At 36.6% G+C, this 25,439-nt stretch overlaps 1 protein-coding gene across 1 annotated transcript in view; it reads right to left on the bottom strand.

Moving 5' to 3' along the window:
* MALRD1 (MAM and LDL receptor class A domain containing 1) overlaps positions 1-25,439 on the bottom strand; it is a gene marked incomplete at its 5' end in the record, with an annotated part of 744,051 nt that overhangs the window by 156,268 nt on the left and 562,344 nt on the right. Inside the window, one exon of the mRNA XM_080810106.1 lies at positions 2,912-3,113. Within this exon, the coding sequence (XP_080666232.1) occupies positions 2,912-3,113 (202 nt within the window). The remainder of the gene's footprint in view (positions 1-2,911; positions 3,114-25,439) is intronic.

Here is a 25,439-nt window from a genome sequence, read left to right as displayed (position 1 = left end):
TTCTCTCTGGACTCTCTCCCTTTCTCCGTCACTCTCTATGCATTCCTTCCACTTTCCTGATCCTCTTGTACAAACCCAGCCCTGCATGATTTGGAAGGGACTTAGGAGATCATCTACTTCATCTCCCTGATGAAGAAACATGGTCTAAGGAGTTACAATGATTTTCTCAGAATTGTACAGTTATTTAGTGACACAGTCACTCATGTCTCCACAATTTTAGTTCAGCTGTCATCTCCCCAGCACTCAGTACATGTTTACTCCAAATGTCACGTAACACTTTATGTAACTTCTCTCCCCAGATCGTCAAGTGAATCCAATGGAGCATGCTTCCTGGCATGTCACTGTGGGGGCCCTGATACCCCCATTGGAGAAACACTGGTTCAATTGATGATTTTCTAAAAACATCTACCTGAATCAACCACAAAGCACTGCTGTAAAAACTATACCTAAAGATTCTAGATTTTGGATGTGGGTTTGGTTGGAGGCACCTCTTTTATAGAAACTTACAGAAAGAAGACATGGTTTAATGCCAAAGATCTTACTGTTTATTCATTTGTTTGTTTGTTTTTAACTGTCTTCAAAAGCAGAATCTGTCCTATAACATAGTGGGCAAGAACCTTCTTATACTAAGGCAAATGTTAGCAACTCTGTTCACACAACCAGTTATCATTGTTATTATGATTATTTAGAATAATAGTAACTTTTCAGCCCAAATTTCCTAGTCATTGTGTTAGACTCTGGAGATGAAATAAACAAGCTCCTCTTGCTCATGAGGAGCTCAAATTAGTGGGAAGTGATGTATAAATGCACTCGTGTGTATATATGTATGTATATATATACATATGTACATATGTATGTTTGCATGTGTATGAGAAGAGCTAAGAGTAAGTAGGGGAAGGAAAGAAATGGAAGATATAGGACAGAGAAGACTTTGATGGAACAGTGACTGGGAGGAACTAAGAGTGGAAATGACTGAGGACATTTACTCTTGAAAGACAGAGGATTTTTCCTGAGACAAATGGTGATAAAAAAGAGTTTGGTTGTGGATATAGGCACATTTAGAGGTAGAAACAAGAGGTTAAGGGTGTTTGATATTTAAGGGAGTTATTTTCTATTCAAGGGATATAAGAACATTGGCAGAGTGAAGGATGTTCAAGGGAACAGCTGGGAGATTTGAGGATTATTGTAGAGAAGCAGTGCCAGGGAATGGGAAATAGATGTGTGTAGGACCCTTGACCAGCAGCTAAGGTGATAAACCAAAACATTTAGTGGTCCCAGTGAACATGATCAGCAGCAGCCTGGAAAATACAAATGGTTATAGTAACCCAATTTCAAAGACCAATAAAGCCATTATGACTGAACATGTCCTGGATATTTATATTTATCCTACAGAGTTAGTCCAATAAATAAATGCGTTAATACATATAACATACTTAGCAAGATGCCTGGCACATGATTAGAACCCAAATTTATCTTTAAAAAAATTGGACATGGGGCACCTGGGTGACTCAGTTAGTTAAGTGTCTGCCTTCAGCTTATGTCATGATCTCAGGGTCCTGGGATTGAGCCCTGCTTCAGGCTCCCTGCTTGGTGGAGAGTCTGCTTCTCCCTCTCCCTCTGCTCCCCACCCCCTGCTAGTGCTCTCTCTCTCTCTCAAATGAATAAAAATCCTTTAGAAAGGTTACTAAAAAATAAAAAATTGGACATAGAATAATTCAAAGTGCTGACTGAGAATGGAATTGAAATGTTAGATCATTAGATCTGGGATTATTAGGGGAAAAAGTATAAAGAAACTGTTTTATGGGAGAAAGCAGGAAGCACTGAGAATCTAGAATTGCATTTTTTCTTATTAATGATGTTTGAAAACAGGTTTTGGAGGAGTAATCAGAAAGTAGAGGATATGATGATCAGATGAAATTTTCAACCTTAAAATTTCAGACAGGATGATAAGATCCAGTGTGGGAGCTGGTTATGAAGGAAGAATATTTATGAAAGTAACTGAAATTGAAAAGGTCAACACTGTACATGGGCTGAGTGACCTGGAAGCTGAAATTGCCCAGGATTTAGGATCTAGAGAAAAATCACTGGAAGGATAAGAACCCAGATGTGTAGTCTTAAAAAGAAGAAAATTAAAAAAAAAAACAATTTTAATTTTTTTTTTTAAGTAATCTCTACACTCAGTGTGGGTCTTGAGCTTATAACCCTGGGATCAAGAGTCACATGTTCTACAGACTGAGTCAGCGAGGCATCCCCAAAAGAAGAAACTTTTAAATAACTCTGTAAAAATAAAATTTTGAATGAGGCATAGAGTAGCCAGAAAGACAATGACCCTATTATTTAACACTGAAAATCTGAAGATTTTATAAAGAATAAACAGCCAGTCAAGCGGAAGCATCATAAATAGCAGAAATTCAGATTTCAGTTAAGGGGATGATTTCTTACAAAATGCGTTATTGACAAGACTCTTGTTTTGACTAAGAATTCTACATTGTACTGTAGAAACAGTCAGGAGAAGGCAAATAGCCCAAGGAATGGGGAAAAGCTAATATGGATGGAAAAGACAATTTGGAAGATGATAGGTGACCAGAAGAATCCTTATCTTGTGTAAGTCTTGTGAACCTTTAGAAATAAAGAAAGTAGACAATAATGCTCCTCTAATGAAACTAACTTTCCCCTTTGTCTCTTAAAGGACTGTAATCACAGTAATCTGGTTGCTTAGAGAACATGAAAACTTGATGGTTAGGCTTATGGTCAGAAAACTTTACCTCCTACAACATATACTGATCTTCCTTCAATATATGAATAGTCTCAGACCTGGAAACAAATGTTATTCATCAGGAATTCCCAGTTCTTCTATATTTGGATAGTAAAACAATCCTTGCACTTCCCATCTACTAAGGAAATCACTTACCTCCAAAGACACATTCTGGGGTGAAAGTGATGTCATCAAGGGCAATAAAGATGTCCTCATTTCCTGCCAAATCAGCTTCAAATGCCACTTTAAATGCACTACTACTGGAGAGAGGTACATGTCCATACATCCAACCAGTTCTTTTACTTCCAATCACTGACCACACAAGGATGTTTAGTCCAGATTCCTCAATGGTATATACCTAATAATGGGGGCAAAAAAAGAAAAAGCAACTCTTTGTGGTTTGGATGTTAGAGATATATGGGCATCCTGGTTGTTAATGGAAGAATGGAGTCTGGCAATGGGACAGCATGACACCTCAGCCATAATAACTTTCTATTTGTACAAACTGGGATTAGAGAGTGAGTTATTTTTTCTTTAAGCAGTCAGATCTTTGTTTGTTTTTTTTTTTTCATGTCAATTTCTATGTATCATGGTAGGCATGGCTAAAACCTGTAACTACCTTAAGAATCTAAAAGAGCTGGAAAGCTATAAAACTAGAATCTCTCATGCTAAAGCACCACGTTTCCCCAAGGCTGTTTCAAAAGAAGAGAACACATATCGTAAGTAAACATGACCATATACAAGTCATTTCGAAAGCCAAAGTAATGTGCAGAACATACTTACTATTCTGACAAACAGGGAATCTTCCTGAATTAACTAACATCAATACCCAGGACTTTTCAAATGCAAGGACTAACAGATTCAACACATAAAAGTGAAATAGCAATAAAGTTAGCTTTGAAACCTATCACCAGGCCAAGTTCCAATAATCTTTTTGAACAGTAAAAAGAAATTCAAAACAAAGCAAAAAATGTCATTTCCTAATGCACTCCAAAAAAAAAAAAAATCTTTATTTTAAACAACAAAAACAGGCAAGGTTGTAAACATATTTTTCTATACTCCTTTCTGTATCTAACTTTCAGTTATCATTTCCCTAGAAATGATAGTTATACACACACATACACACACATATAGTAATGTATGTTAGCAATCACTTATACAACTCTTTCTTTTATATGGGAAAAATATGACTCAGAGAAAAGAAAACATATAATAGTAACTTTCTTCTATTGCAACAGTGTTTTTTTCTAATAACATTGCTTCCTACTAAAAAATCCTACTATCTCAATTTTTTTCTTGGTATCAAAATATACCTAAAGATAATTTATCCTTCAAAAGTTCATTCAAATTTTATACTATCAGCAGAAAATAACACCTCTCATTCTGTTGCACGTAATGATATGATATTGTATGGCATTCCAGAAATACTCCCAAGAGCCAGAGCCTCCAAATTATCTAAGCCAGAAATTAGCACGCTGCTAACTGTAGTTAGCAACTACAATGTTACTGTACAACTACAATTACAACTGTAACATTCACTGTTACAAAAAGTCTAAGTCAGGAATCCAGCTATTAATGGAAGTTTAAAAAAAATTAAAAACACATCAAGATGATCATAGAGAAAGAAAAACAGAAAAACTTGCCCCAAATTTGGAAACCTGAAAAGTGAGATTTAACATCAATGGTATGAAAAAGCACACATTTTGTAAGCAAAAGCCCTTTTTACATTGATTCCTCAATAGATGAATTAACTAAAAGTCAGTATGAAGGGAATTTGGGTCAACAGAGTGTTTCCAGTCTCAAGATAAGCAAACATTCATCCCAAAGCTCTAAGATCTGGTGGGTACCTATCTCTCAAATAAATACAAATTTCCCCTATTTTCAAAAAATTAAAAAGGTAAGAAGCTTCCAATTCAATGTGATAAAAGGACAACTTTATAAAGTCAAACTAAGTTGAAATAATCTCTTTTTTTCCTTCATAAATCCTGAGTTACAATTTAAAGATTTAAAAGAGGATGGCTTTATTTTATTTTATAACTTTTTCTAGAAAAAGCAATTCATAAAACCAAATTACATGAAGACACACCCAATACTTTTTGCTTTTTTTCAAAACCTTAATATAAATGTATTTTATTAATATATTTTTATTGTTTTTCATTTCATTTTTCTCTTTCAGTCATCTAAATCTTCAATTAAGCTAGCATGCTCTTGCCAAATTCCATCTCCCTCATGCTCCTTTTACTCTGCTTCTCCTAAATCCACCATGACATCCCCTGCCTGTTCTCCCTCCCCCTGTGCCCCATCATGAGCATTAACTCTAATTAGCTTCAAGCTATGGTACCCAATATTTCAACCTACTACAGTCCATATTCATTCTGATCAACTTCACTAATTCACTACTTAACTCCAATGAAACTTTTTGACAATCTCATGGATTGTTTCAATTGTAACATGTATTTATAATACTATCAGTGCATTAAACTGAATAATTGCTATGTCCAGTGTTTCTGTAGCCACAAGGGCCAATGGTAAAAATAGGAGGACCATTTAATGGCTCCATATAATGCTGGGGTTTTTTTGTTTGTTTTGTTTTGTTTTTTTGGCAAGTGAGAAACCTACAAAAGGTTAATATTATTTATTTCTGTCTTTCAATGAAAATAATATTCTCTGTCTTCACAGAAAATTTTTGTGATAACTGTCAGCAAAATATTTTTTATTATCATTTTTCAAAAATCTATTATTTTGAAAAAGTAAAATGGCTAATATCCTTGAAAAATAATTTTAGTTTAATTTGTTTCAAATTTTATATTTGATTATACACATTTTACTAAAAACCAATTTATGTTGCAATATTAAATTATTATTTGAAATAGCTTCTAAAATCAGCTGCTAAACAAATAATTTTGGATACTGCTATTCTGATATTCTAAATGCTGGTTGGACACATACCCATTAATATAATTACATTACATTATATATTAAAAACAATCATTTTATCATGATTTTTATCATAAAACAATATGGATTCGAAGAAAACATACATAAAAATAAAGTGTTTAGATATTAAATCAAGATTATATTATAGTCAAGGATGATATAATTTTAACTGCTTATGATATAGGGCGGGGAAAACTTGAAGAGAACTTACTAAATCAAAACACAGATAGAATAAAATGATATGTCATTTAAATACAAATATTATAATAATATTCAATTAAATATATGTTTTTTTGAGAGGAGACTCCTCAGCACTTATTTAGAGTGAGCATGCCTTGGGAGGAAAACATTTGACAAAAGGTATGATGAGGTAATAGAAAATATGAGTTAATGATTAAATTACAGAATAGTATGGAAACCAGAGAGCAGCTATCTCGACAATACCCAAGTATGTAGGTTTTCCTGATGAAAGACTGCAAGAACCAGATTAGTAGATTTTCCTGAAGTTCCTCTCCTGCAGCCAGTCACAATCTCCAAATGCTTGGCAACACAGAAGGTAGGCTGGTGCTGACTTAGAGTCTCCTAATGCACTTCCAGGTATCAGAAATACTTTATTCATTTCATTATATATTTAACTTATTGAAATTAGTGGGCAAAATATAGCAGCAAGATGAAACCTTAGCTTTACTTGGTCCCAGTTACTCTCAGCTATTCTGCTAGATGTCTTTCTTTCATCACCACTGATAGGGTAAATTAAGGAACTGAACTACACTTAGTCCTTATCAGTGTACAGCTTCTCATGGCTTCATTTGAAAACACTCAAATTTATATAATATAAGAAAGAAAAAAAATCCAAAGTAATGAAAAGGGAAATTTCCTTCAAAAAGAAGAGGTTATAGGCATTAAACTTATTTAATAAAAGAGAAATAACATTATCCATATTAATGAAAATTTAGCGCACTCACATATGTTTTGTAAACTCTCCTCCATGTGTGAATGTAGGGTAGGACTACTGACCACCCTCTACAAATCTGCAATTAGAGTTGTAGAGAAAGATTAAAAAATCCATTACTTGTACACAGCACAGGCTCCCAGTCCTCCGTATGGCATATAAAATAGATCAGAAATCATCATACTGGTCCTAACAAGAAAACAGCTGAACTGAAAATCAACAACTCTTCTTAGATCCATCAGACACTTGATGTCACCGAGCCATCATGACCACTGGCCCCCAAATTGGGAAGAATAATAGGTGCACACAAAGAATCACAGCTTACCAAGGCAGAAGCCCAGGGAAAGAAATGCTGTGGGAACGAGTAGCAGGGTAGAAAAACCCAGACTGAAACTGATGAAAGGCTGGAGGCCCACTGTAGTAAGGTTTTAAGGTTAAACATTCTTAAAGAGACCCTACACTTTAGTAAGTTTGACCTCTAGGAAACCCACCAGTTTCTCATATTGAAAACTAGAGGAAAATTCCCTCAAAATTTTGGCAAATAACGGGAAAAGTAGCCATTTTGAAATATACCCAAAGCATTCTGTTCTCCTGCAGACCTTCCCTCAAGACAAATGACTTAAAGAGACTGTAACTTACTGGGGTTTAACAAGACTGGAGAAAGGAAAATACCTAACTCCAGCTCCTAGTAGCATTCCAGGTGGGGAAAGGGAAAGAAGCAATTCCAGCAACTTCTAGCTTTCCTGTCTTATCTCATGAGTGGAAACAAAAACAAATAAGCAAACGAACAAACAAAAAACCCAAAAAACCTGAGAGGTAATTATGAAGGATACAACCCCGTGGCACTTAAAGACTCACTGAGACCTAATCATAAGCCCCAGAACTTACAAGCACATGAGGAGGGCTTCTGTGTAAGGACAGAGGAATACAAGGAAAATAGTGCACACTGCAGGCCTTGTTTAGATATAAATCTCCTGGAAACCCAAAGACAACAGGGAAGACAAAAATAAAAATAACAGGGAAATCATAACTGATATCTACAGTTACAGCAAAGAGTAAACATATCCTAACCTCCAGTCAGATGCACATAAAACCTCACAGTAAAGGCCCAACTCCTTTTACCCAGTCAGGTCAGTCTGTCAAAAAAGACAAAAAACACAAATTGAAGAGACAGAGCAAGCATCAGAACCTGGTTTAGATATGGTAGAGATGTTGGAATTATGAAGAAAGGAATTAATACAGGTATAATTAATAAGGTAAGGCTCTAATGTAAAAAGTAGACAATATGCAAGAATGGGTGGACAGTATAAACAGAGAGATGGGAACTCTAAGAAATAATCAAAAGTAAATGCTAGAAATAAACAAAAACACTCTAACAGAAATGAAACACACCTTTGAAGGGCTCATCAATAGACTGGACATAGGAGAGGAAAGCATGAGTGAGCTTGAAGATGTGTCATTTGAAACTACCAAATCTGAAATGCAAAGGAAAAAAACAAAAGACTGGAAAAAAAAATGGAACAGAATGTCCAAGAACTGTGAAATGCTTCCAAAAGGTATAATATGTATAATGTAAATACTAGGAGAAGCAAAATAACAGAAGAAATATTTAAAGTGATAATGAATGATAATTTTCCAAAATTAATAATAAACAACAAACCACAGATCCCAGAAGACTTGTGAACACCAAACATTTGTCTACACCTTGGCATATGATTGCAGAGAATCAAAGACAAGGAGAAAATCTTGCAAGAATCCACAGGGGGTTGGGGATGAGGGCAAATACCTTACTTAGAGAGAAGCAGGGATAGGAATTACATCAGACCTCTCTTTAGAAACCGTGCAAACAAAAAGAGAGCAAAATAAAAAATATCAGAAGTACCGAAAGAGAGAGAAAAAAAGAAAAGACTCCAACCTGGAATTTTGTACCCAATAAAATTACCCATCAAAATAAAGAATAAGGATTTTCTCAGACAAACATATGTTAAAACAATTTTTCACTAGTTCTACTGCCTTGCAAGTAAAGTTAAATTCTTTAGAGAAGGAAAATGATATCAGTCAGGAAATACAGTCTACATAAAAAATATTAGAGAAGAATAAATTAAATAAAATATTTTATTTTTATTAATTGACCTAACAGGTAACAGTTTGCTCAAAATAATAACAGCAAGAGTGTATTCAGTGATTTTAGTTGTAGGGTAAGTGAAATAAATGAATATCAGCATGCTATAAGGATAGAAAGGAGGACCTGAAAATACTGTTTATAATGTTCTCGCACTACCCATGAAGTGGCATAGTGTTCTTTACAAGTGGACCTGGATTAATTATAAATGCATACTGCAAATTCATGGGCCAAAAATTAGAAAAATAAAGTTTAAAAAGAAGTATAATTGATATGCTATGAAAGGAGAAGAAAAGGAATCTACAAAACAATTAAAACAAAGGCAAAAAAAGAGTAGAGACCCAAACAAAACAAAACAAAAACAAACAAAACAAAACAAAAAAACCCAAAGGGGGGAAAAAAAGCAAGGTCAACAAGTATAAAAGAGAAACATAGATGCTAGATATTAATCTGACTACCAGTAATCACTTTAAATGATAATTTTCTAAATATACCAATTAAAGAGACTGCTATAGTGGATTAAAAAAAAAAAGACCCAACTATATGTTGCCTATAAGAAACTTGAGTTAAATATAAGGACACAGATAGATTAAAAGTAAAAGGAATAAAGATATACCATGTTAATATTAATGAAAAGAAAGCCAGAAAAGCTATATTAACTTTGGACAGAGCAAATTTCAGAGAAAGGAAAATTATCAGGGACAACAGTTCATTATAAAATGAAGAGAGTGGTCAATTCCCTAAGAAGACATAACAGTCTTGCATGTGCAGGCACCTAATACCACAATGTCAAATGCTTGAGACAGTAACTGGAAGAAGTGCAAGGAGAAACAGATGAATCCACTCATATAGCTGGAGACTTCAACATCCCTCTATCACTAATTGACAATCAGGAGGCAGAAAATCAGTAAGGGCATAGCTGAACTGAACAGTGTCCATCAACTTTACATTTATAGAATACTTCATGCAGCAACAACAGAAGACACAGCACTCTCAATCTCACAGGGAACGCTCACAAAGACTGGTAACATTCTAAGCCATCAAATACACTGTAGCAAATTTGAAAGAACAGAAATTATACTGTATATGCTCTCAGGTCACAATGGAATTTAACTGGAAAACAGTAACAGGAAGATATATAGGAAACCCAAAAATACTTAAGAGATTATATAACACACTTCTTAGTAACACTGGATTAAAGAAGAAATTACAAGGAAAAACTATTTCAAATTAAATGAAAATAAGAGTACAATTAATTAAAAGTTGTGGGATATAGTGAAGCAGTGCTTAGAAGGAAATTTTATAGAATTAAATTAATATAACTGAAAGTAAGAAAATCTAAAATCAATCACCTAAGCTAGTTTTTTGAAAAGCATAATAAAATTTTTATATTTATTATTTTTATTATAAATATATTTATTTACTATCATATTTATTAAAAATAAAATTAAACTTTTAGTCAAGTTACCAAAGGAAGCAAAAGAAGATGCAAATACAAATATCAGAAATGACAGAAGAACCATGACTAGTGATCTCATGAAAGAATAATAAAGAATTATTATTAACAACTCTATGCCCACAAATTTGATAAAGTTAATGAAACTGCCAAATTCCTTGAAAGGCATATCTATCAAAATTCACACAAGGACAAATAAATAATCTCAACAGGCCTACAATACTAAAGAAATTGAATCAAGTATTCCAAAAGAGAAAGCACCAAGCCCAGAGAGGCTCACTGGTAAATTCTACCAGACATTTAAGAAAGAGATTACACCAATTATCTGTAATCATAACCAGAAAATAGAAAAAGAGGAAACATTTCCAAATCCATTCTATGAGGCCAGCTTTACCCTAATGCCGATACTAGGCAAAGAAAATGCTAGAAAGAAAAATGACCCAGCAGTATCACCCATGAATATATAGATTCAAAAATTCTCAGCAAATATTGGCAAATTGGATACAATATGTATAGAAAGAATGACAACCACTAGGTGAGATTTATTCCAGGTATGATAGGCAAATAAACACGGGGAAATTGACTAATATCATCTATCATATCAGCAGGATATAAAAGAAAAATCATATGATAATATTGATGACTGATATGCAGAAAAAGCATATGACAAAATCCAACACCCATTCATGATAATAACTCAAAGAAACTAGAAATAGGAAAGAAACGTCCTCAATTTAATAAAGAACATCTACAAAAAATCTACAGCTAAACCTATTCCTCATGGTGAGAAACTACACACTCTTCTGCTAAGATCAGGAGATAAGCAAGTACATCTTTTCTCACTGCCTCTATTTGTATGGGAAGTCCTAGCTAATGTATCCATAAAATAAAGAGAAGAAAAGGAATAAAAAGATATACTGATCAGGGTGTTTAGGTGGCATAGTCGGTTAAGCTTCCAGCACTTGGTTTGGGCTCAGGTAGTGATCTCAGGGTCCTGAGATACAGCCCCATGTCAGGCTTCATGCTCAGCGAGGAGTCTGCTTGCAATTCTCTCCCTCTGCCCCTCCCCACCTCTCTCTCTCTCAAATAAATAAATAAATCTTTGAAAAAAAGATATGCTGATCATAGAAAAATAAAAATCCTTTGTTTGAAGACATCCAGATGGCCAACAGACACAAGAAAAAGTGCTCCACATCACTCGACATCAGGGAAATACAAATCAAAACCACAATGAGATACCACCTCACACCAGTCAGAATGGCTAAAATTAACAAGTCAGGAAATGACAGATGCTGGCGAGGATGCGGAGAAAGGGGAACCCTCCTGCACTGTTGGTGGGAATGCAAGCTGGTGCAACCACTCTGGAAAACAGCATGGAGGTTCCTCAAAAAGTTGAAAATAGAGCTACCCTAAGACCCAGCAATTGCACTACTCGGTATTTACCCTAAAGATACAAACATAGTGATCCAAAGAGGCACATGCACCCGAATGTTTACAGCAGCAATGTCCACAATAGCCAAACTATGGAAAGAACCTAGATGTCCATCAACAGATGAATGGATAAAGAAGATGTGGTATATACACAACGGAATACTATGCAGCCATCAAAAGAAATGAAATCTTGCCATTTGCGACGACGTGGATGGAACTAGAGGGTATTATGCTTAGCGACATAAGTCAATTGGAGAAAGACAACTATCATATAATCTCCCTGATATGAGGAAGTGGAGCTGCAACGTAGGGGTCTTGGTGGCAGGAAAAGAATAAATGAAACAAGATGGGATCAGGAGGGAGACAAATTGTAAGAGACTCTTAATCTCACAAAAGAAACTGAGGATTGTGGGGGGGAGGGGTATAAGGAGAGGGTGGTGGGGTTATGGACATTGGGGAGGATATGTGCTATGGTGAGTGCTGTGAAGTGTGTAAACCTGGTGATTCACAGACCTGTACCGCTGGGGCTAATAATACATTTTATGTTAATAAAAAATTTTTTAAAATTTAAAAAATGCTTTTGTTTGCAAATGATATGATTGTCTACATAGAAAATCCCAAAGAATCAACAACAACAACAAAAACTCCTGAAACTATTAATGTACAGCAAGGTTGCAGGATACAAGGTTAATATACAAAAGTCATTCATTTTCTTCTAACCCAGCAATGAACAACTGGATTTGAAATTAAAAACATAACACTACTTATAGTAGCCCAAAAAGTACGGGCTCCATATGAAGAACATTATAAAACTGATGAAAAAAAAAATGAAAGCTCTAATTAAATGGATGATATTCTGTAAGGAAGACTCAATATTGTCAAGATATAAGTTCTTCTCAGCTTGATACACAGATTCAATTCAATCCCAGTCAAAAATCTCAGCAAGTAACACAGAGGCTCCTCAAAAACTCATTCTAAAGTTTGTAAGGAAAGACAAAAGTCAGAGAATAACCAAAACAATACTGAAGAGTAAGAACAAAGTCCAAGAACTGACACGACTTGACTGTAAGACACTTCAAAACTACAGTGATCAAACAGGTGGTATTGGCGAAAGACTAGACAAAACTGATCAAAGAACTGAAGAGAGCCTGGAAACAGACCCACATATGTACAGTCAACTGATTTTTGATGAAGAAACAAAGGCAACTCAGTAAGGGAGATTAGTATTTTCAACAAATGGTACTGAAACAACTAGATCCACATGCAAAAAAGGAAAAGTGATCCTAGACATGGAACTTCCATATCTCACTCACCAGAACAAATTCAAAGTAGCTCACAGACCTAAATGTCCACCACAAAACTCTAAAAGTTCAAAGAAGATAACATGGGAGAAAAATCGATGTGATCATGAGGGTTTTTTTTCTTTTTTTCTTTTTTTTAAGATTTTATTCATTTATTTGTCAGAGAAAGAAAGAGCACATAAGCAGGGGGAGTGGCAGGCAGAGGAAGAAGGCTCTGGCTCAGCAAGCACGATGTGAGACTTGATTCCAGGACTCTGGGATCATGACCCAAGCTGAAAGCAGATGCCCAACCGACTGAGCCACCCAGCCGTTCCTGATCTTGGGTTTGGAGATGACTTTTTAGCTATAGAACAAGAATCATGCATGATCCACGAGTAAAAAAACTGGTAAGGTAGACCTCATTGAAATTAAAAACTTCTGCTCCGTTAAGGACACTGTTATGACAATGAAAAGGCAACACAAAAACTGGAGAAAATATATTTTTTTAAAAATTATTTATCCCAGTGAGATAGTGCATGCGAGAGAGCAAGTGGGGGGCGAGGAGTAGAGGGAGAGGGAAAGAGAGACTCTCAAGCAGAACGCAGAGCCCTACTTGAGGCCCGATCCCATGACCTGAGCCGAAACCAAGAATCTGATGCTCAACCAACTGAGGCCCCTAGGAGCACCTGGGGAAGATTTCAAAACACACATCTGATAAAAGGATTTGGATCCAAAATATGCAAGACGTTTAAGAGAAAAATGAGAGAGTAACTCAATTAAAATAGGGACAAGAGATCTGAAGAGACCCCTCACCAAAGCAGTAATACAGATGGCAAAATAAGCAGAGAAGCAACTCTCAACATCATATATCACCAGGGAAATGCAAACAGAAATGGCTAGCACACCCATTAGGATGGCTAAAATCCAACTCACTGAAAACACCAAATCCCAACAAGGAACAACAGAAACTCTTTATCACTGCTGGTGGGAATGCCAAATGGGACAGCTACTTCGGAAGACAATTTTGCAGCTTCTCACAAAACCAAATAAACTCTTATCATATGATCCAGCAACTGTGCTCCCAAAGGAGTTGAAAACTTATTTCCATGTAAGAATCTACACATAAATGATTATAGCAGATTTATAATTGTCAAAACTTGGAAGCAACTGACAGGTTCTTCAACGGGTAAATGGATAAACAAGCGTTGGTGCATCTGTACACTGGAAGCTTCTTTAGCCATAAACGAAAAAATGAGCTATCAAGCCACAAAAAGACATCAGGGAACTTCAGTGTTTATTTCTAAGTGAAAGAAGCCAATCTGAAAAGGCTAGAAACTAGAAAACTTTGAGAAGATAACAAAGGAAAAAATCTGGGTGACTTGGGTTTTGTTTTGCTTGTTTTTTGGTTTTGTTCATTTGTTTTTGCTATTTCTATTTTTTGTGTGTGTTTTGAATAAGAGGTAAGTTTATGGATAATAGTAGGGGACAGAGTGCGTAGATGTCAGGGGCTGTAGTAATGAGCTTCCCAGGAATAGACAGACAGACAGGAATTGTCCAGACAGATAAGTAGACAGAGGGACAGGAAAACAAAGACAAATGGGTAGGAGGCCAGGACCAGTCTCAGCAGCTGTGTCGGGGCTGCAGATCCAGTTCTGTCCTGGCAACCTAGGAAATGGACAGGGCTGGCGTGGGCCTTGGTCCCCATTGTGCTCCTCTCCTCACTCAGTCTTGTGCCTCCCCAGAAACCAGGGACTTTTACATGTGGTTTCCTGGGGGAACAGAATGGTTGTTCTGGGAGTGCAGGGAAGGCAGAGGGTGAAGGCGCTTGGAGGCTCCCCTGGGAGGTGGAGGCGTGGGTGATGTAGGGGTAGCAGCAGCAATGGGGCAAATCTGGCCAGTTGGGGGCTCTGCAGCTGGGGCAGGCCCCTTGCACCCTGACCACCACACCAACACGGCGTGGATCAACACAGTTTCCAGTATAATTCTACCTTTATGGATTTCTGGAAAAGGTGGAACTATCTATAGACACAGTAAAGAAGATGAGTGGTTGCCAGGGGTGTTGGAGAAGAAGGGAGGGCGGAATAGGTCGAGCATAGGGGACTTTCAGGGCAGTGACACCATTTTGTCCAATACTGTTGATAGAGGTCATAACATCTACGTGAAAACCCATGGAATGCACAGCACCAAGAGTGAGCCCCAATGTCAACTACAGACTAATAAATACTAATAAATAATAAAGTGCTTTACTAATAAAGTGCTAATATTGACTCATCCATCAAAGCAAACATGCCACAGTGATGTAAGATGTCAATAATAGTGCAAAATTGGAGAGAGGTGGCGGGGGGGCTCTATGGGAACCGTCGGCACAGTCTGCTCCCTTTCTCTGGAAACCTGAAACTGCTCAAAAATTAAAGTATTAATTAAAGATACTTAAAAAATCCAAATATAAACAGTAGAGAGGCAATATAGCTAGTGGAGAATTTTTCTTATTTGCTCTGAGTCACTCAATTGCCTATTTTATTGGAAAAACACTAATGTCTCATCCATTTCAACACCAATTAAGCATTATTCAAATGGGTCACTTGGTCCTCTCTCTCTCTCTTTTTTTTTTTTTTTAAGATTTATTTATTTATTTATTCATTTTAGAGAAAGAGAGTGAGCGAAAGCACGCATGCAAGTGGGTGGAGGAGGAGAGCGAGAGAGAGAATCTCAAGCAGGCTTCACGCTCAGTGCAGGGCTCCACATGGGACTTGATCTCATGATCTGAGCCTAACCAAGAGCCTCACACTTAACAGACTGAGCCATCCAGGCACCCAGGCCTCTGAACACATCTACTCTCTCTTTCTTCCCTTCCCTCTTTCCATCACACTTTCCATTTCCAATATTGGACATTTATAAAAATCACGTGGCCCATCATCTCTTGCCTTGCAGATGTCAACTGCTTACCCCAGTTCCCTCTTAAGAAGAAGTTTGCCTATTAGAGGCATGAATTATCAAAGTACTAGGTACATTAAGCTACCAAAGGAAGCCCTGAAGAACTCAGAAATAGCAATTTTCTAGAACTGGGCCTCATAACACAGGTAATAAAAATGTCCTTCCAGAGGTATAAATACTTCTTCAAGATCTCTCTCCCCTCCCTCTTCTTCTGCATCTCACTACTCTCTCCCTCCATGAGGCTCGCTTGCCAGTCCTCCTAAACACCAAGGGCATTCTCAACTCGGGCTGTTGCACTGTTTTGCTTTGTTTTCTTGTCTGAAATGTTCTCTCAGTATGTCTCCCCTAGTTGCATGGCTCGCTCCCTGGTCTCTTTCAAGTGTTCGCTCCAAGTTTACAATCTCAGCGTGGCCCACTGTGACCATCCCAGGCCCCACCAATCCTCTTACTCAGCCTCACTGTGTTACATGGTCTTTGCAAAGAGTATCCCACTTACTCACTGATCACGTTTCCTGTTTAACGTCTGTTTCACGGTGACAGCGGAAATCCTATCAGGGCAAGGAGTCTGTTTTGTTTATTTAGGTACGCCTAGAATACATGTATATAACAGGTGCTCGGCAAACATTTGCTAAAGAATGAAAGAATGGAAAAGTTCAACATTTCATAACTTCAGAGTTGGAGAGCATCTCAAGACTTTCTAGTCAAAAACTTCAGAAAGGACCAGGGAGAATGCCTGACTCTCCAGTCAGGGTTGGAAGCAGAATCTCAGGTTTCTCGCTGTGCAATTTCCACCTTAGCAAATTCATTATTTTGTTTGAAAAATAAGTGTATCTGCTTATAAGGATCAAGATCATGCGGGTACTGCATTGAGAGCTAACAAAGCTCTCATGGCTAAGTTTACAATTTAGTGCATGTTCACACTAAAACATCACCATGCAACTTTTTGGGTTTGGAAGTCACTGAGTTATAAAGAAGCTACAGTGCCTTAAGATAAGGAATTCACCTGAGGTTAAACGGAGGAGCAGGTGATTAAAAAACAAACAAAAACCAAAAAAAACTTGGAATGATCAGAATTTGAATCAAAGAATAATCTACAATTCAGCTCTGTCTTTAAAAGCTGAAGAGCAGGCTGCCTGGGTGGCTCAGTGGGTTAAGTATCTGCCTTCAGCTCAGGTCATGGTCCCAGAGTCCTGGGACTGAGCCCCGCATCAGGTTCCCTGCTCCGTGGGAAGCCTGCTTCTCCCTCTCCCACTGCCTTTGCTTGTGTTCCCTCTCTCTCTGTCAAATAAATAAATAAAATATTTTTAAAAAATAAAAATAAATTAAAAAATAAAAGTTGAAGAAATCTATTACTCTTTTATATATATCACACCTTTTTTTTTCTTTGTCTTTCTCATTTGAGATAGGGGATTGAGAACTCCAGTCTGTTATCTAATATCTCAAAGCAGATGAGGTAAATTCATTCACATCAAACTAAAAAGAACTACCTAAAAGTGGCTGGTGATTATTTATGGTATAGGAAGGCATTTCTGGTCATCCTTATCATATTTAAAAAGTGTGAAACGTTGCTTTAGTATTTAACTTACCTAGCAATAAGAAGGCTGAACAGTGTTACAATCAGAGGCTAGGACCCAGATTCTAAACCTGGCCATCCCAATACTAATTGGATATCTTAGGCTAAATTATTTAATCTCTTTGAACTGCGACTTACCCTCTATTAAATAGAAGAAATATTAATATGTATTTGATAAGTCTATTATTAGATCTAAATTAAAATAATGTATACAAAGTATATAAATGTACATAAGTACTAACACTAAGTGCATTTCCTTTCTATTACTAATTATTTACATGCTTGATACTACACAACTCATTTCATCTATTCTAAAAAAAAAAGTTCACAATATTAGGATGAGTATGTTCGTGAGAATGTTAACTGGATGATTTCATTATGAAAAGCTGATACTCTTTGTGGGATCCCAAAAAATGATCTCGCAGTACACTTTAAGGTTTTTCAGATTATTTTTTACAAAAACATTGCCTGGGTCCTTGTAAATAAGGGGAAGGAGGACCAGAGAGCTTTAGAAATGTTCTATGTTTCCAGTCATTAGTAACTTAGGAAGCTGGGTCTAGGACACAGGTCTCCTACCTTCCAGTCCACTGCCTTTCCTAAACATCACTCAGTTTGCAATAAACATCACAGGCTGTATCAGAGGGGAAAGAGCTGAGAAAAATTACAGCTACTACCCATGTAGAAATTGAAATGGCTGATTTGCATGTAGCTCTACAACATTAACTTCACTTTCCTTGAAAGAGGCAGACTGTTAGGAGTAATGAGAAATAAAGAACCAACCAAATGTCTCTTACTAGCAGAATGACCTGGGTAGCATTCAATGTTACACTGATACTCACATGCTTTTACTCCCACCTGATAAGACCAACTTTAAAACGCTTTCAAAACAACTTCCCTCAAAGTGAAGGAAAATTTAGACTGCAAAACAGCAAAGAGAAAAACATGGAACTGTGAGCTGATTGACTTTTCTTTTAGCACGTTCCGCAAAACTGTAAATAAATGGAGAAGATGGTCTCTGGTTCTGATGGGCAACGGAAAACACATATTTACCTATATTCCTCAAAATAAATATAAAATATATCCACCTTTACTCTTCAAAACTGTTCCACTGAAAAGACAGAAAAAATCTGAAATAAATCCCAGAATCACCGGAAAATCAGGAGCACAGCTACCAACGCACAGAAATAGTTTTTTAAGGACTTTCTATAAAACAAATGGAAACTGTTGGATAAAAATACGTAAAATTGAAAAACTTGCAAACACCTGCAGGTGAAACAAAGAGGAACAAAAAATGTTCCCAGCAGAATTCTGGAATAACCCAGACTGATGGAGGGCATAGTGGAGGAGCCATACATGCGTCACTAAATAAGTCAACACACTTCCTACAAAAGCCATGTCAGTCCCTTGTGTTAGAAGCCATTGATTCTAGCGTTTGTACTTAGGACATCCAGGGTAGGTAATTACCAGACATGGGAGATGTGACACAGGAGTCCATGAGGGGCCGATGCGATGGGAGAAGTAACTGCCATGAACAACTTTACCTCCCACTCCCCACCCCCAAATAAAGAAGCTACCAGGACATCATTAATGTAAGCCCGATGGAAAACAGAGCTCCTCCTCTACACTCAGAGCAACATATAACCAGAGATCTTGACTCAGAATGTGCGTTCCCTGCTGGGGCAGTGAAATTTCTTACTGGGTCTGAGGGCAATAAAATACATAGAGTAATACTATTCAATCTGGATTCATCTACATATAGGAATAGAAAACCAACAGTAAGTAACCTGACAGTTGAGGAAAATTCTTAGAGAGAGACATTATATTAAACAGAACATTGAAAACCATGAGGATGACTGCTATCAGAATAAATGGGGAAAAATAAGGAAATATAATTAATTCCCTTGAGAAATTGAGGCCTCCATCATATCTATAAAATAGGACAGGCTTTAAAAGAAGCATTCAGAGTTCTCAGAAATTAACAAAATGATTGCTAATATAAAACTCTCAGAGAAGAAATGACTAGCAGAATCAATGCAGATTAAACTCCAACCAGTGAGCTGGAAAACTAAGCAAAGTGATCCTTCTAAGACTACAGTGCCAGAGAACCAAGAGATGAAAACTTGGAGAATATCTGTGAAGGGATAGCAAGGACAGATCCAGAAGTTTCTGTGTCTGTCTCATAGATTTTTCTATAAGGATATAATCAGATAAATTACAGATGAAAATCTCCCTGAGATGAAAAATGACGAAGGCCCATCAAATTGCTGTAGGGATTTATGAACTCTAAGCATAAAAAGAACATTTTCCCCACTTCCTGACAGAAAAGAATAATATGTAAAAATCCTGGAGCAGAAATTATCAGACAGTTCTCTTCTGTAAGGCAGGTGGATAATGGATGTTAGAATACATTGAAACAACACTGTCAATTACTTAAGAAAAAAATAAGTCTGAACTTAGATCAAACTACTTTTTTAATATGGGTACATTGTATGTACACACGCACACAAACACACACACACATTTTTTTTTCAGTCAATCAGGAACTCAAAAAGCTTATCACCCATGCACAATTTCTGAAATGCATGAGCAAAACATGTTGTCAGGGCTGAATGTACCTTCTGCCCCAAGTCCACATGTTGAACAATAAACCCCAGTACTTTAAAATGTGACTGTATTTGGAGATAAGGCCTCTAAAGAAGTCAGTACATGAAAAGAGGGCCATTCACATGGCCCTTAATCTAATCTTGCTGGTGTCCTTAGAAGAAGAAGAAATTTGGACACAGGAAGAGACACTGGAGTTGCACACACAGGAAGAGATACTGGGGTTGCACACACAAAGGACACACAACGTGAGGACATGGCAAAAAGGCAAACATCTGCACACCACGGAGAGAGGACTCAAGAAATCAAACCTGCCTGCACCTTGATCTTGGACCACTAACCTCCAGGATTGTGAGAAAATAAATTACTGTTGTGCAGGCCACCCAGTCTGTGGTATATCCTTAAGGCAGCCTTAGCAAAGTAATATCAGCAAAAAAACAAAAAGAATCCAACATAGCAGATTGCATAGGAATCAATAAAGAGTAGTGAGCAAAGATGCCTAGAAAACATAAGGAATTACGTAGTATAAATGTACACTTGATAATTGTGTTCTCATGAGGTCTACAGCATTTTTATGAATATGATTGTCAAGAAAGCAGAATTATTTTCCCCCTGAATCTAAGGTTCCAGCCAACAAGAATAAGCCATAGGGCTGTAGGAGAAGACGAGCTGGGTCAATAAAACTTGCCAAAGTTGTCTTTCATTTGAGGGGTGGGTGGAAGCATGCAATTGATTTCCAGTGATAATGCATAAATATTTTAAACAAAGTGATCCTTCTTAAATCTTAATCATTAAAATCTTAAATCACTTAAACAAAGTGATTTACTAAAAACTGTGTCCACTTTAGAAAGAGAGACCTAGCAAGTAAAACTTACTGGAAGTTAGGGGCACCTGGGTGGCTTAGTTGGTTAAGTGTCTACCTTTGGCTCAGGTCATGATCCCAGGGTCCTGGGATCCAGCCCCTGCATCAGGCTCCTTGCTTAGCAGGGAGTCTGCTTCTCCTTCTGCCTGCTGCTTCCCCTGCTTGTGCTCTCTCTCTGACAAATAAAAAAATAAAATCTTTTTAAAAATTAAAACAAAGAAAATCAAATTTACTGGAAGTAAGCAAAAATTCAGGAAATCTAATCAACCCTACTAAAGACTGGTATAGGGGAAAATATAAAACAAATAAAAGACAAATAGAAAACACACAAAAATCTGTCTATACCATGATGAAACAATAACACATGTGAAAAGGATTGAATTCAACTATAAAAGCCAGAGACTCAGATTATGGGGAAAAAAAAATCTAGCCATATGCTGTTTAAAACTGATATAACTAAGCCAAGTATCATGGGATAGTTAAAAATAAAGGCATGGGTAAAGTACTAGTAAAATTATCTTTTTAAATTATTTAAAAGAAGAAACTTCCATATTATTTACTGAAAAAAAAATAAGATTTGGGGAAAAGTATAAAGAGGGACATTTAATATTGATAAAAGTTATGACTCCCCAAGCACATATAACTGTCTGGAATCTTTATACATTCAACAAAATGGCTTTGGAATATAAAAGGCTGAGAATAATGAAAACAAAGTGTAACTTTCATAATTTCCCTGAAGCAATTTAAAATATTATTTTCCTAAATTGACAAATTAAGTTGAGATAACAGTAAATATGTAGAGGAGTGTGACTTAATTTATCTCTGCGCTTCTATCATCTCTCTCTCCATCCACTTATCTTTGTAGGGAAGTAGTAATCATTCTTTCATACACCCATAGAAAATTCACAAACAAACATATGAATTCCACATGTGATAATGAAAGTATGTCAAATTAACAGGGAGAGGACACAGTAATGAATCAGTAGTATTGAAAAAACCAGCTTGCTATTTGGGGAAGAAAAAAAATGAGCTTCTAACCTTTCACCATACAAAATGAATTGTTAAGTGGCTTAATTAGTTTAATCTAAAATCGAAATTATGTAATAACTAAAACAAATGACAATATTTTGTTTTTGTTTTTTAAAGATTTTATTTATTTTTTTGAGACAGAAAGCTTATGAGGGGAGTGGGGGAGGCGGCAGCGGGAGAGGGAGAGAGAGGGGCAGACTCCCTACCGATCAGGGATCCTGGCTAGAAAGGGGGTCGGCATTTGGACCCCAGGATCATGACCTGAGCTGAAGACAGATGCAGACACTTAACCAACTGAGGTATCCAGGTGCCTCAAGAATATTTTGTTATTTTACAACAGGCCAGGGCTTCCTGAGCATTAAATCTAGAATCTACGAGTAAAACAGATTCACAGATTTCATAAGATAAAAGTGTAAAAGAAAAGGTGCTTTAACTTTGAATATGTTTTTTTGTTTTTGTTTTTGTTTCTGTTTTAAGAAATCCTATTGTGCTTGGGACCTAGACTTCTAAGCAAAGCTGACCTTTGGTTCTTTCTCAAGGTGACTTTGCATCTTGCCCCTTTGTAGGCAGGTGTAAGAAATACCTTCTTTTGCAAATCCCCACATCTCTGTCTTAAAACTGTGACTTGATTTTAATTTTTAGCAGCATATATCTTTGACTTGAGGTCTCTTTTCTTTCTCTGTTTTTCTGATATTCTAAAGGCAAAGTCTAATCTGAAGGTCAAATTAGATCACCTCCTTCTCTCAAGTGTCAACCTTTGCATTTCCTGTGGTACCTTCCCATTCTGGTAATTTATCAATCATTCCATAGCAACTTAACAGCCAGGTTTTTACCATCCTACAGTTAACTTTTCTGTTATCTACAATGGAAGATACACAGTACATGTCCGCATCCTTTTCTCTACCTGAGCTATCAAAGTATCATTGCTGTGAAGATCTGTATGCCTGTCTTTACTAAGCTGCTGATACAAGCCCAGGATTCTTACTATGTCTTGGGTGACATGTGTGTGTTTGAGACACTCCCCTACGTGTAACCCACTGCAGGGTCGGAGGTGGTGAACTGCCTCGCAGAATGCCCAGCACACTGGATACCACCTTACCTTTCTCCTCTACTCTGAGACCTATCAGATTAAAATACGGGATACTGGTATTATATAGAGAGAATCGTGAATCTATTCTCAAAAAGGGAGGAAAATGCTAAAAAATACTTTGGTTCCTTTTAACTATTGTTCTCGATATTACCTGTGCCACACCAGTGTGCATAACACATTTAAAACTACTGCCCTCATATACTACTTTCCATATTTCTGCTTAAAATAGCACGAAATGCTCAAATTTGGAGTACGATCCAGAATCTTCCCTACAAGTCTGTTTAGACGGCAGAAATTTGCTAAGTATGTTCAACAGCTCCTACCCTCATCTCTCTAGGGGACATTTGCCCTATTATTTCCTGTCTTAAGCATTATTTAATGGGCATTCTCAAAAGCTGCCTTCATAAACAGGGTGCCATCATTCGTACAAACATGGTCATGAGGTTCGGTGTTCAACAGAAATGAGAGAGCAGCGATTAGCCTGGAACATCGAGTAAAATGTACTTTAAAAAGGGGTAAGATTAAGGGTACCTGGGGGCTCCGTCAGTTAAGCATCTGCCTTTGGCTCGGGTCATGATCCCAGGGTCCTGGGACAGAGTCCCACATCAGGCTCCTCCCTCTGCCTGCCTCTCCCCCTGCTGCTGTGCTCTCTCTGACAAATAAATAAAATCTTAAAAAATATATTTTTAAAGGATAAGACTATATATAGAACACTGAGGGTGCCTCCCAACAACTTTCATAATAATATATCATTAAAAATGTATTTTAAAATGAAGCATTAATAGTAAAGAAAATGAATAAAAATCTATAAATTGCCTTAAGCATATGCTATGCAAACTTGTATCTATTTAATTCTGAATATGTACTTCCGTAAATCAAGTATACATTAGACTTTTATGAATATATTTGCTCCCCTTTGGAAACTTAATATTTTTGCTCATTTTTCTTGTTATTCAACATAGGACTGGACGAATTGCTGCATCTGACTATTTACATAATAATTATGCCATTTTTTGGTAAAGTCTGCAAACCCAAACCAAATCTATACTGAAAACTATAATATGCAGAACATATACTAGGCAAAGCAACTTTGAAAGAATAACTATTGGTCTAACATATGATTTTGAATAATAGAAATACAGAACATAAAATATGCCAAAAAAAGAACCTTCTAGTTCTAAGATGCATTAGAGCAGAGTAATTAAAAGCACAGACTGGGGCCAGAGGATCTGGGGACACCCTGGCCTGCCATCTGCCATCTCCTAGCTCTCTGACCTTGAACAAGTTCCTGAAGCTTTCTCGATCTCATTTTCCTCATCTGTTAAAATGTAGATAATGTCAGTATTGTCCCATTGGACTGTGAAGACTACACACACACATACACACAACACAGGACTTCAAACAATGGCTGGTATAGTAACCATCTGATATTTTTCTCTTTTTTTCCCTCTGTTCTTACTATCTCCATAAAAATCACATAAAGACAAAACAAAATTCACAAACATGGGGCCACAAGAAAAACTTCCCTGATTGGAACATTTACATGCTAAATTCCATCGGGTTTTAGCAGAAATCATTTATGTTTAAAACTCAACCCTAAGATAAAGATCATTTCACACGGTAGGCTGACTGTTCTGAAATATGAACAATAGGCTTCTTGAAGCCCATTTAGATCTATTAATTCATCTGTTATCACTAAAGAAACTTTAGGAAGTAGTTCATTTTTCCCCCCCGAGCAATTAGAAATTTCTGTAAATTACAAAAAAAAAAGTTATGAAAAGTATCAATTATAAAAGTTCCCTATTCATTTCCTTTCTGTGCCTTTACAAATGAGTCCAGAATAATAAAAAAGATATTAGTCATTTTTAAAGAAATTCTCTTTCCCTGTGACAAACTTTACTTCTTTTCGTCAGCATTCAATAATTCACCTGAGTTGGCTAAGTATCAAAACAAGCCAGAAGCTAGGAAGCTGAACTAATGGAACTAAGTCATCTCACGGGAAATTATTTGGTTCACTTAGGGCTCTTTGAGCAATGTGGATCAAAAAGTGACCAGCACCATTTTAAGGAGTGCTTTTAATTTTATATGTAGGGAGGTAATTGAAAGACAGAAAAAAAAAAAAAAAAAAAACCTGACCTAAAAAATAAAGTATGTATTAACATTATCCTCTTATTTTCTGAGCCTTTGAATCAAAGGACACTGATGCCTGTGTGAATATTTTATTATTCTGAATATTATCCATTTACTATTCTGAATATTATTCCTTTACCATCAGGCTTCCATGTTCCTATAAAATACAAGCCTTCTCTATGCAACCTATTTTGCCAACTTTGCATGCTGGGGTAAATCTGAATCTTTTGGCTTTTTATCCTAAAAATTAGTTGGAAAATCATAATTGATTTTCACTCTGATCTCAT

The sequence above is a fragment of the Martes martes genome (assembly GCF_963455335.1).
Source record: "Martes martes genome assembly, chromosome: 8".
Taxonomy (NCBI): Eukaryota; Metazoa; Chordata; class Mammalia; order Carnivora; family Mustelidae; genus Martes; species Martes martes.
Note: the sequence above shows the minus strand (reverse complement) of the source record. Positions and strands in the feature narration are given on the sequence as shown.